General features: G+C 45.8%; 1 protein-coding gene across 3 annotated transcripts in view; it reads left to right on the top strand.

The window, feature by feature from the left end:
- The first annotated feature begins 678 nt into the window (after positions 1-678).
- Positions 679-12,923, top strand: part of LOC144178866 (phospholipid-transporting ATPase ABCA3-like) — a 35,771-nt gene continuing 23,526 nt past the window's right edge. Inside the window, exon 1 of one of the 3 annotated variants that reach the window (XM_077707010.1) lies at positions 679-1,243. In XM_077707010.1, the coding sequence (XP_077563136.1) occupies positions 1,069-1,243 (175 nt within the window). In that variant the 5' untranslated portion in view covers positions 679-1,068. The remainder of the gene's footprint in view (positions 1,244-12,923) is intronic. The other 2 variants (XM_077707008.1, XM_077707009.1) reach the window with 2 other exon arrangements.

Genomic DNA, 12,923 nt, shown 5'->3' with positions numbered 1-12,923 from the left:
ATTGCACCCGAGTTTTTTATTGTTGTAGACAGAGAGATAAATAAACGTTTATTTGCTGAAAAGACTACCTGTGACTTTTGTTGTTGTAGACAGCGAAATTTTTATTACTTCTGCCGCGGCTCGGTTGGAGTGCTGTTGCAGCCTGACAAAATTAGGCGCAAAGGCAACACATAGGCCACGTTTTTTCTGGCGGTGTTGGACCTTCAGTGCGTGGCGGTGTTGGCTAGATGGCAAACCACAATGCTCAGGGCGCAAAAAGCACACAATGGACAGAGAACAGGACCACACATAAGCGTTGCCTTCGAACAGACTTTTAATGCGAAAGGCACGTACTTTAATACGAAGTCAAACAATACAAAACTTCAAATCAATAACAAAAATGTGTTTTGAACAGAACAAGAGAGCTCTTCGATCAGCGGCAGAACAATAGGAGAGAATTCACAAGCTTTGCAGTTTGTGAATTCACATTCTGGTAGACCAGAAATAACGTATCTCATTTTGTGACAGCAAAATGGAGGGAGAGCTTATGCACTTCATTTCTTCTTTCGCGATTTCGGCTGCCTCTATAATCTCACGGAAGTTTACGGTGCCATGATGGTTAACTACGACGGAGAAATGAAGCAAAAGTTTCAACCCGCATGAACAAATACACGACAATGCAAGCTCAGATTCCCTTCCAAACTGCGCCGTACGTTATAACGTGCTCAGGCAACCTGTCGCTTAGACAACGGCCCGTTTTTCCTACGCAATTGTTACCACATGGGACTCCAATCTTGTAGATTACCTTTTCCGCACATTGTAAAAGGGATCTAAGTCGCCCCATAATCACCTCACAAGATTTGTTGAAGGAGTACATATCGCGGTAAAGTTTGGTTTTCGCCAACAATGTAGCCAAAGTCGTCGTAGAAACCATCACGGTGTACTACAATAACCACAATCCGAATGGTATACCAATTCTATGACGGAGAGAAGCACTGCGTGTGCCCATCAGCAGTTTTGGTGATTTTCAACGGCTTCGCTGGACATCACTGAATATGACTGGATATCGCTGAATATCACAGTGCACGGATGGAGACTCGACTTGTGCTTGTGTGTGCACGCATGCAGCCCGAAGACGTGGTGGAACCCGTACATGCCATACAGCAAGACCATTTCGACGTCCCTGATGAACAGTGCACTGCTCCGAAAGTTCAGTGGGGACCCCGAGGCGCTTTTCCGGATCACACTGCGCTCCTTCTCGCGGGTAAGCATGACAAGCAGAGCGCAAAGGCTGTGCAGGAGTTGCGAGGAAAAAAATTTCCTTTTCTCTGTGAAGAATTTGATAAACACAGATTATGCAGCGAGCCCACCTTAACCTATTTTGCGCGCGACGCGCACATGCACGCACGCACTTTTTTCTCCTCGCTAGCATGAGAAGCGAATGATATGCACCTTTCCCCATGGAGGAAGTGAAGTTACGGTACGGGTTTTAGTTCTCTTAGAAGACAGTGTAGTCATTCTATTTTCCTGTCTACTCATCCGTTGCCGTCTCCTGTAAATTCTCTCTTACCCTCCACGCAATTCCTGTTTTAGATGCAACGCATCTCTTTAACTCGCCATGTCCCGCGTCGTTGTCGCGGCGTAGTCCGCATCCCTCCCCCATTCTCCTCGCCGCGGCAGCTGCGCGCTCCGCCGCTCTCACCGCAGCGCCATCTGTGCGTCAGCGCGATCAGCGCGCAGCTTGCGCTCGGCTGCGCTCGCTCCCGTCGCCGTGCCAGCTGTGCGTTAGTGCGCAGCTTGCGCTCAAAATTTACACCATCTTCCCACGAGGGGAACTATGGGGTAGATGCGACGCATCGGGGGTGAACATGCTGCGTAAATAGGATACACAACAACAGCAATCCACACGCTGACATCGCTAACATAACGGAAACGCAACGGCAACCCCCGATGCGTTGCATCTTGCCCATGGTTCCCCTCGCGGGAAGATGGTGTAAATTTTTTCGGGAAGGGGTTTGGGAAGAATTTGGGAGGAGCAGGTGCCGTGATGAATAAGAAAATGAGGATACGCCACGACGGTGATATTAAGCTTAGTTATTCTTTCATACGCTAGCCTTTTTATTGAAAATGCTAGGAGGAATGTTTAGTGTTTGACGGCAATGTGGGTTCCAAAGCATCTGAAAAACTCGACAGCATGTCATGACAAGGATTTTAAAATGAATATTGGGATCTGTAGAAATTACAGGTTTAAGAAATGGTTATTTGTTCAATTTTCCAATTTCGTATGTGTTATACGTCTGCTTGCGTTAATACAACCCACGCAAAGAAACCGAAGCTACTCTGATGCCATTCGTTTTGTTCCCTTTCACTGACATCGCATCCAGCAATTTTTACAGAGAATCTACTAAGAAGCCACTTCCTAAGGGCAACCGTTTGCGCAGAGTGCGCTTTTATTTTAGGCATTACTGGATCAGAAAGAATTTTGTAAACCGCCCTATTACTGCTGTGATATTCGCCTTAGAAGGTTATAATTATTACGCGAGACAGTAATTTCAGCCTTACGTGGCTTCGGTTTTTATGTAAAGTTCCAGAACCGTCGCCTAAATCAATACTTAAAGGGGCTATAAAGACAAAGTACAACTTTGTTTTATTCGAAAGATTTTGTGTTCTATAGTGCCCCCAGCGCTTGTCCGGAAGCAAACGATGCTTTATTCACTGCGCAATTAATCAATTTAAGCTAAAATTTTGATTCTCGCGCCAAACCGTGTGTTTGAACGACGCTTGCAATGACATCATAAGAACAGGTCTTTCAGCTAAACTTGGTGTGGAGCGGAATAGTCAACCCAGATGGCGCCACCACGGCCAGCCGTTTTCGGCTTTTGGTTTGTTTGTGGCCGTATTGAAACCTGGCTTGCTTTTGCTCATGAATAAAATAATCCTTTCGTAAAACATGATGCTCGCTCAACAAATATGGCCACGTAAGACACCGCCGCTTGCGTCAATCGGCCGGTGTCGCCTGAGACAGCCCCAAAGCCCCGCAGCGCTGTGCATCTAAACGAAGCATAGCGCGCGCAGTACCAACAGCAGTACGCATCGGTACTTCTATGTTTACGTGTGCTTTCGTAACTTCAGTACGCATCGGTACTTCTATGTTTACGTCTTTCAGCTAAACAGGTCTTTCAGCTAAACTTGGTGTGGAGCGGAATAGTCAACCTAGATGGCGCCACCACGGCCAGCCATTTTCGGCTTTTGGCTTGTTTGTGGCCGTATTGAAACCTGGCTTGTTTTTGCTCATGAATAAAATAATCCATTCGTAAAACATGATGCTCGCTCAACAAATATGGCCACGTAAGACACCGCCGCTTGCGTCAATCGGCCGGTGTCGCCTGAGACAGCCCCAAAGCCCCGCAGCGCTGTGCATCTAAACGAAGCATAGCGCGCGCAGTACCAACAGCAGTACGCATCGGTACTTCTATGTTTACGTGTGCTTTCGTAACTTCTACTGTTTGTCTCACCATTCTTACTGATATAAAAAGAGTTTGCCCTAAATGTAAGCTCAAATAGCTCGTTCGGCAAGCTTATAATCTTTGCTTAATTGGCGTTTGCTTTTTCCAGACTCCGCCAATCGCAGAGCTGGCTGGTATGACATGATAGGTTCTGTTGCGGGAAATGAGCTAGCGGGTAGCATGACCATTCACTTTTTTCCTAATCAAACATCTTATTTGAGTGAACTTTACGTTAAAAGTGGTGTCAGCATGATTCTAATGATGCAGTCTTTTGAATGAACCAAACTTCCGTTTTGTCTTCATGGCCCCTTTAAGTATAAAATCAAGTTGGCCAATATCATTGGATGAGAGTTTCTTGAATACACCTGGGAAGCGCGACTTATCGATTAACCTCCCAATAATCTATTACTGCTTTAGCCACGATTCATGTTTGATCGGCTAAACGGCTGAAGTCAAATGAGCAAAATTAGCCAAACATTCCATGTTAAAATTCTTCGCAAGCCTGTTGAGGATCATAGTCGTGTTCAAATAACTGGAGTTACATCACAACACGAAATGATGCAAGTGTGATCCGAGATTATAGTGATGAAGATCGTAAGGTGATAGCCAAGACATACGGGAAAGTGACTTCGTAATACGAATATACACGGTACCGAAAACTGTGAGTGGGCGCCCACAACGCTTTAGAGTTGCATAGACTAACTCTGCAGCAAGTAAACCACGAATAATCGGTGCCCCTCCTGCTACGACGAATGCACGATTCCATAAATAGTGCGAATGAAAAACGCGGTGACAAGCACCCGGCCGCAGCCTCATCGCCATAACATGCTTACATCACCTGGAATGCCTGTGACCAGGCCTACAAGCATTCTGTTATTTTTTTGTACTAATTTTTCTCAGTGTCCTTCCCAAACAGACGCAACCGATTAATATATCAATTAAGTTACTGGAGCCTGCCGGCTAACCGGGATAAAAAATTTCATGGACGCCAGCCCTAGAATACGTACGACACTTGCAGAAAATATCCAAAGCGTGAAAACCGCTATCACCGCCCCATATACTTCCTATGTAAGGAAGTCGTAGACAAAATGTAGGGTTGTTTCCCACATTTTGCGGCATCATAAGCCTCAAATGGTGATGTGTGGGGTGGGTGAACATACGTTTTTAAGGAAACGTTGAGGCAGCAGGGACATGCAATTGCGAAATAAATATACCCCGAAACTTTTCCTTGTCACGTACGCGCTTCTTAAATGACACAAAACGCTGCTAGTATCGGTCACAACTTAAGAACGACAACGGATTTTGCCCCTGCGCCTCATAACCGCAAGCGGCTGCTCCTCCGCCTGGCGCAATGAGTGCGTTACCGGCAATATTAGTGGCGAAGCCCCTTAGGCGCTTAGGCTGTATGCGTCTCATGTCATCGTCGTCTCATGTCGTTGTAGTACCATGTAGTCACGGTACTAAAGCACCAGGACACTCGTTTTCCAACGCCTTGCGCTAGAACGTAACGCGTACTAAAAGGACACACGGTATCTGACTACCCATTGCAAGAAGTCACTGGTGACGCAGAAGCGGTCCAAATGAGTTTGAGACGTGCCACACTACTATATGTTGCGGGGCACACCGCAGTCACGTCCCAGGGCCGCATGGATTTTATCCCTGCCCCACAAAACGAGCATTGAAGCAGAAGTTGAGAGCGTCTGCCTTTGCTCTTCCTTGTCACTGACACTTTATACCCAGTTAACATCTCTTCAAAAAAGAAACTTCCCGGTACATTACGTGGCACTGTTTTGGGGGAAGCAAACAGGTCAGTACGAGGTTGCGCCTTGTCGGGGGCATGCACGCAAACGAAGCAGGAAAGCTTGCCACTCATGTTTGCATCGACCAGACCAAAACGACCATCTTTCCAAGCTTCCAGTCAACAATATTGTTACGAGACATCATCATCAAGTCGGCATCATCATCAAGGAGGGAAGAGGAAGAAGACGCTGAGAGGGACGCGTGTGGAGTTCGGTCTCTTGCTTGGACGGCGCTTGGTCAATCATACTATGCCTTCTGTAAATACCGGACTACCGTGTATCAATATTAAGGAAGTCTCTTTTTTCGCTAATAATGGCTGTTCTGCCCACACGACTATATTTATAAGTCTAACTTAATGTTTGTTGGGAGAGGGTCTTTGCTGGCTTGGTTCAGTGCTGTGGGAAACATCTCGAGCCGCCATGCACACTTTCCCCGGCACGCATACAAATTAAACGGGCTTCAATGCTAATGGGCCAGACACTAATACATTACAGGTCAGAGCAGCAGCGGATTTTTTTTACGCATGCCACTTTGGTTCTCAAATACACAGTTGCCTATGGTGCTGCAGATAAGACTGGCTTCTGAGACCTGTAAAGGTGAAAATAAAATATACAGATTTACTCTAAGCGAGTGATTGTATGCCCTTACAGCAATTGGACGCAAACCTAAAACGGCTGAAAGGTTTTCTGCTGGACGATCGAGCTGCCTATCCGCTGGATGGCAGACAAAAGAGGCGACCAGGGCCATTAAATTTTTCCAGAGGTGGCAAATGAACAAGTAACACCAGAAACATGTGACCATGCAAATCGACATCGATGTAAACTTGTTCACGTTTGGTGATCCGCTTGTGCCCTCACACCAGAGTTGCCGGAGATATCAAGAACCTGGAGCTCAAAATGCAAAGAAAATATGAAATAGGACAACCCAAGCACATCAAGACAAAATGGGCTGCATTTGTCACGTCCACCCAACATATTGTTCGACGTTGCTATCATGTGTGCTATGCCTTTTCACAATAGAATTTCCTACCCTTGGCAAAATGTTGCAACAGTGCACAAGATACGCTGAATGACACCAGGGCGGGGCTGTCTAATTATGTTATCGAACTTCCAGAACCTTCCAGCGACCAGCTTCAACGAGGGGACTGTGCCTCGTGGCAGTACAGAAAAATTTCCGAAAGGGCGGCTACCATAACTAGCAGCTGTACAAATAGGGCTCATGTAGTCTTGTTCGATTTGTCTAATTTGTGGCGTTCTGCCTAATGAGTAGGAACCATCTGCACATAACTTTGAAATTGTCTTGCTGTACTGCATTACCTGCAACCATATTTCTCGTTGTTTGGCGTTTTATTTTATTTCAAAGTGCTGGCAAAAAAAAATTACCGAGGTTCTGAGGCAAAAAACAACTAATAGCCATCTCACTAAGCCCCTTTGCACCAGACAGCATTGGGAAGAAAGGTAAGAGGGAAATCACTGGTGTGTGCTACGTGGCATCATAGGCTACTTGTGTGTTTGAATGGACTCCTCATGGCCGCGCCAGGTATGGGATTTTTTGCTCCTGCACTGAGAATATGTACTATTTCCTATAAATACAGTTGTGCTTGTATGTGATTCTAGGCAGTCCTTGTAGTGTAATTCAATATAATATGTATTTCAAAAACTTACAATCGTGCAGTTGCAATTTTGCAACACATCGCTGGCTTCGTGTCGTGCTGAATAGTAGCAAAACATGCAGTCGTGGCAAGTTATGTGCATGTACAGTACACCGCTTATAACGAATGTATGTATGACAATCTCAAGTGTATTGTAAGCCAGGATTAAATGTGGCTGTCACATTATGGCCAAGGAGAGATCATTGAATGCAACTTTGTTTTCATTGAATGCAACTTTGTTTTGAGGCGAATAGGAGACTTACTGTCAAGTTGGTCGTAAGTGTCTCAGGTATTAAATAAGCAGCTGGAAAAGTGGCACAAGCAGCTATTTCAAGATCTGGGCTGTAATCCATACTTCAGAGAGAAATGCGACGTATCGTGGTTTTTAGCAGTGCGTTATTGTGATAATACTGCGAAAAACCCGAACGAAACTGCGTACGCCACTGTCAAGGTCTTAATAGCCCTGCAGTAGTGCCTCGTAGTAAACACAGATGGAAAACCTACAGGGAACCAACTGTCGCACTCTGCATTCTGGTGCTGAGTACAGTTGCACGTCAAAACCATATTTCTTAGCCCATTTATTTCGGTTTGGGTGACTGAGATGCCTACTAATGTTTCTGGATTCCAATATCCTTCACATATTTGTAAATTGGTACTTTAACATAACATTCATGACTGTCTGCCAGTGAGACTGCCGGCATCATGCCCTTATTTTGGCACTTGAATTTTCATAGAAGCAACTAGAACTTTCCATTCATAAAAATTTTAATGAATAAAAGAATACAAACAAATGCTTTTTATAACTTGTGGTTTTTTAACCCAATTAGAAATGTGAATCGTTCATAACCACGTATAACTAAGAGAAAAACAAATTCTTTAGCTGTTTGGACTACTGTTTTATTGAGCTTGCCCCAGCAGATGTAAATTCAAACAATGGGAATAAAAGGGTGAGCTATAACTGACCCCAAAACAAAATTTTCTGTGTACAGGCATTTTCTGCAGCATCCTAAAACGACAATCAAACATGCCGTAATTGTGTTATGGCATATAAAAATCTGAAAAACAAATTACACCATCTCACCGAAGGGAACTATGTGGTGATGCAAAGCACAATTGTTGGCGTCCATTCAGCTCATCGGACGGTGCAGCGTGTCTCAACCGAAGCAGCAACTGAGGAAGCGGCGCGCGGACCGGGTTTATTATATAGAGCAGATGGAGTGGAGAGGAGGAGATGAGAGAGGAGACGCACATGCGCGCTTATCGCGCAGCTGGCGTGTGGCCGTTATGTTGAGTGATCTGGTGTTTAGTAGCGCCAGAGGGAATTCCACGTCCGGGTCCACACCGGTGGCAAAGGCACGCAAGTATTGTTGTGTTACGGTGAGTACCCGGTGGTGCTCGAGGCGCCGAAACTCGTCCATCAAGTTCTTGTCGATGTTGTCGTCTCTGTGGTAGTAGTCTCCGTCAGCGTTGGTGAGGTAAAGGTTGTTGACGTTGGTGCACCGGCTAAGAGCAACGTACATGCCCTCGTCTTCGCAGCTTTGTCTTCTTCTTCTTCAGCGGTTCCCCTACGGGAAGATGACGACGGTGGTTGAACGCGAAGCTATCTCGTGATGGATTCTTTGGTTGGCCAGTCCCTAGGGGCATCCTGCCACAATCATCATCAGAGGCGCTGCGGACGGGGCACAGACGCAGGACATCCCCCCGAGCAAGAGACGCTAACGACCTCCTATAAAGTTTTCAGTTCGTCGTTTCTATTGACGTTCAGCTTCGCGTGCCTTCGTTGTATCAGTAGCTTCTTGACGTAGTTTGAATGAGTCAAGGACAAAAGGCGCGTTCGTAGCACTTGCTCCTGTCTCGGTTTTGTAGCGCAGTGGGAAGAGCGCCGCGTTCCTCCCGTTGCGTCCAGAGAGTCGTGGGATCGAAAGCGGGCGCCGCCAACTATTTTTTATGGTGTAGGGGGAGAGCTGCGGACAACGGACGGACGCCGGACATAGCCCCGAGCAAGAGATACTTTGCATCTTAAAGTTAAATAGCCTATTATAACATATACTGGTGTTCTCAGAATCACAACTGGCATGGCAGCGGTGAAGAGCATTTTTCAGACATGGAAAATTCACCATACATTTGGAAATTCCCGCGTTGCCTTGGTAAAAATTGTAGTGCGCTGAGAGTTGAAGAAATCTAAACGGGAAAGCGCCTTTATACCCCAAAAGTGCAGCGCTGTGAAGCACGATGTTTACGTGCAAACACATCATGATCGCTTCCTGTAAACTTTAAGCTTACCTGCCAAGACTGCGCAAAAGAACGCGCGTATATAATAGCGGGGTATTAAGGACATTTATTTAGGACACTTAATAAAAAAGCAGAAGCCAAGTAATTTTTCAGGGTGTTCTTTAAGCAGCAAATCTGTTATTGTTTTTCTTCGTATACAGAGCGCGGGATCTATATGCAACTTCAATGGGGGTGGCTTTTGTGCACATATTACTAAACACAAGAGTGTTGATGCCATTGTTATTACCACCTGCATAATCTAAAACTGTTCTCCTCGTCATCGTCGAATGCGCGTAATGTTGCGTTCCTCGCGAAATTAATGCTTCAGCACTACTTCACGTTCGTATAACTTCATCGGTCTTCATAACACGATTCTTATACAAATTAATGACGCTCCCGCTGTTTTACGCGCCATATTAAAAATTATTTGTTTATTCTTATGTCATAATTACGAAATCTCTTGCTGCGCACGAACTGGAGGGGTGAGGTGTAGACAATCGATCAGTTCTAAAATGATAGACGCCAGATAAATAACCATTAAGAATCACCGCCAGCCTCATGCACACATCCATGCCTGACACGAGTCGTTTGCATGACTTATCGGACTTAATCTGCCTATAAATTACTGCAGCGACGACAAACTCACTCGGTGAGAAAAGCGGATGATATCCCGCATTCACCACAATCCTCTTCCAAACCGCGAGCCCACTGACGTCCCAGTTCCGACCCTTCTGCTGAGTGAGACACTACATGAACTGTTGTTCTCAACTTGTACCCGAGTATAGCAAACATGATAAATTGGCTGTTGTTGTTCTTAACTTGCACTCGACTATAGCAAACATGACAAAATACGATGCCTCAGTCCAGTCTGTAGGCTTTGGTTCTGTTTCTACAAAACGTTTGCCTTGCGTACGAGCGTAGTGCGGTTGTACACCGAGAGCCTACCGTACCTACTTACCACTAACGCATATATAAGCAACACCCAGTGGCAAAATCTGAGATTGGGGCTCTTCGATTTACAGTCTCGGACTCACCGCGGACTCCCCGAGAAGCAGTCCGGCATTCGATTTTCCCATGTATCCCTATGGCTTCGGGGAATCCTCGGACTACCCGCTGACTATCCGCGGTGAGTCCGAGACTGTAAATCGAAGAGCCCCATTATTAGCACAATCTATTCCAAACGAAGCGGCCGTCAACTACGTTTGGCAATGGCGGTTGCATTTTCTACACCTTCCCACAGGTGGCATCACCTACTACTTTGAAGATTTCTTTTGAGGGAACAAGGACCGCCAACGAAGGGCACAGCTTAAGGGACAACTTTGCCTCGGCACCATACCAGGATGCTATACTAGTTGACATCCAGTCCCTTACTACTTGGCTTCCAGTGTTTGTTACGAAGTGAAAATCAATGAGAAAAACCACTCAATAAGACGGTAACAATTGAGTAAAAAGACTCCATCTTGCCCTGCATACTTTGTGACGTGCTCGTGAACCTCACCAAAAATTGGAAAAGAATCGGGAGACAGAAATGAGAGCGCGGATTATTTTCATAGCAAACAAAGCATCGTTCGTCGTCGAGCCAGACGCGAGAAAGCTGCGAAACGATTTTTCATCTAGAACAATCAGTTACTGAACGTTTAGTGCCCATGCAAGCGTACACACTAAACTTTTTTGCACCAATTTTCGTTATTCATAATGCACGAACTAGCCCAACAGCACATTTTTACACCATTTTTGGCCTAAAAGGGTGTAAAAATTTTGTCCCATGGCGCACCCCTTTAAAAAGTCTTTTGGCTAAAGGCTGTAAGGATGGAAAAAAGGTCTTCTTGTGAACGCCCTAAAAGGCTGTGGGCAGTGCAGATGCTTGACAATGCGGATAGGCTCAGCGCGTAGCATGACATACAGACATATTCAAAACGCACAAGTCACACTCGGACCACGAATGAACTGAGCAAGAAAACCAACGGGATGGATAGGGAGAGCGAGGACACAGTTACTTAGAAATGCATCTGCTGTTCTTGCTTTTATAGACAGCAGAGGAAAGTCCTCTGTCAGTGGGCTCGTCGCAAAAAATCAGATATTTCAGGGGCGAAGCTCCTAAAGCCATGGGTCTGTCCATCCCTTGTGTCTCGTGGTACGTGACCGCCGCATGCTTTCGGAGATGTCGCAAAGTGGGCCGCGTTGCACGCGCAAGAACCGGCTGCAACCGGCAGCGCAAACTCGGCACCGGGAGCGCGAGCTTGTCTGTGTTCGCCAACGGAGGCGCGAGCGCACGTGCACTGCGAGGGGGAGATGACGCAAGAGATCACACCACGAACGCAGGCAGTCGTTCTCGGAGATCGAACGAGACGCAAGGAGCTTTGCTCGTTTCCTCTCGTCTTGTTCGGGCACAAGTTCGCCCTAAATAAAAGTTCTTTCTTTACCGTTGTGTCCCATCCTACGTGACAAATTGTGGTGGAGAACAAAATAAAAGAACAAAATAAAAGTTGATTTGTACAATGTACGCACACAGTCTTACGTCTTTCTTAATGATGTAATGGGCGAACTTTCACGGGAGAGTTACGGTTACCGATGGTCTCCCCCTCTCGAGCTTCGCCCCACTTATCATCATTCATTCCGTGGATATGGCGTGATTTTTAGTGCTAGTTTTGGAATTGCACATTTTAATGTGAGCATAATGTCAGCATGCTGATTTGCAAAAACAGTTTAATCGTGAGGTGGTTATGTCCAATAAGTCATTGAATTTTATTAATACCAAACAGATATTCTACACCATTACAGCACCAGCACAGAAGGGTGCTCATTATTTCAACACCCTTTTTCCCACAAGGGTGCATACAGCTACAGCTACAAGAAAAAGATGTGAAAGACCGCCAACTAAGAAAAAGGGTGTAAAGGACCTCCAGCTTTGAAGGTACTTTATACTCATTTACACAGTGGGCTGAACATTCTACGAGCGAGGGGGTTGTTTTGTACCTCACTCATTTAAAACTATATGAATTGGCATAATTTATTACGAGCAAAGCTGTTTAAGCTTGAACTAGGTTCGGTTGCGTTAGCAAAAAATACCAAGAATAACTGCGCCGCTTGTAAAGGGTGCAAAAAATAATAGCAGTGAAGCCGACTTTCGAGCCTGTTCTAGTGTGAGCATACGCCCGGCATGCGTATGCGCACCTCTTCCTATACCTTTTTAAAGGTGCTAGAATTTTCGGGATACTAAAACGCAAGAAATTGGCCCAGCTTGCACTAGTGGTGGAAGGCTGGAGAAACAGTAGAGCGGGGGGTCGACACAGCTTGTTTAACGCTTGGACCTGCTGTCAGTGTGGCGGCACACTGGAAATGCCTTGCAAAATCCGGCTAAACTTGACCTCACTCCTCAGCGCTTAGCCTAGCCTAGCAAGAACGTCGCGCAACAACTAAGAAAATTTAGCAAAGCCTAGGAAAACCTAGCAGACTTAGCAACACCGGAAGAAGCTAGGTAGACCCCAAGCTCCGCTGTTTTTTTTTTTTTTTTTGCAACTGTACACCTATTTCACACCCTTTCAACACCTTACATACTAAGCTTTTTACACCTTCTTTGGCTATAAAGGGTGTGACATAACTGGAAAAAGGGTGTTGGAAGGCCATTACACCCTTTTTCTTGAATCTCAACACGCTTATTAGTAGCTCTACACCCTTTTTGCGTGGGAAGAAGGGTGTTGCCCATTTCCCGCACC

This window comes from Haemaphysalis longicornis, unplaced genomic scaffold (genome assembly GCF_048455015.1).
Source record: "Haemaphysalis longicornis isolate Haplotype H1 unplaced genomic scaffold, Haemaphysalis longicornis Haplotype H1 scaffold_4, whole genome shotgun sequence".
Classification (NCBI taxonomy): domain Eukaryota; kingdom Metazoa; phylum Arthropoda; class Arachnida; order Ixodida; family Ixodidae; genus Haemaphysalis; species Haemaphysalis longicornis.
This window is presented reverse-complemented; position numbering and strand designations above follow the sequence as displayed.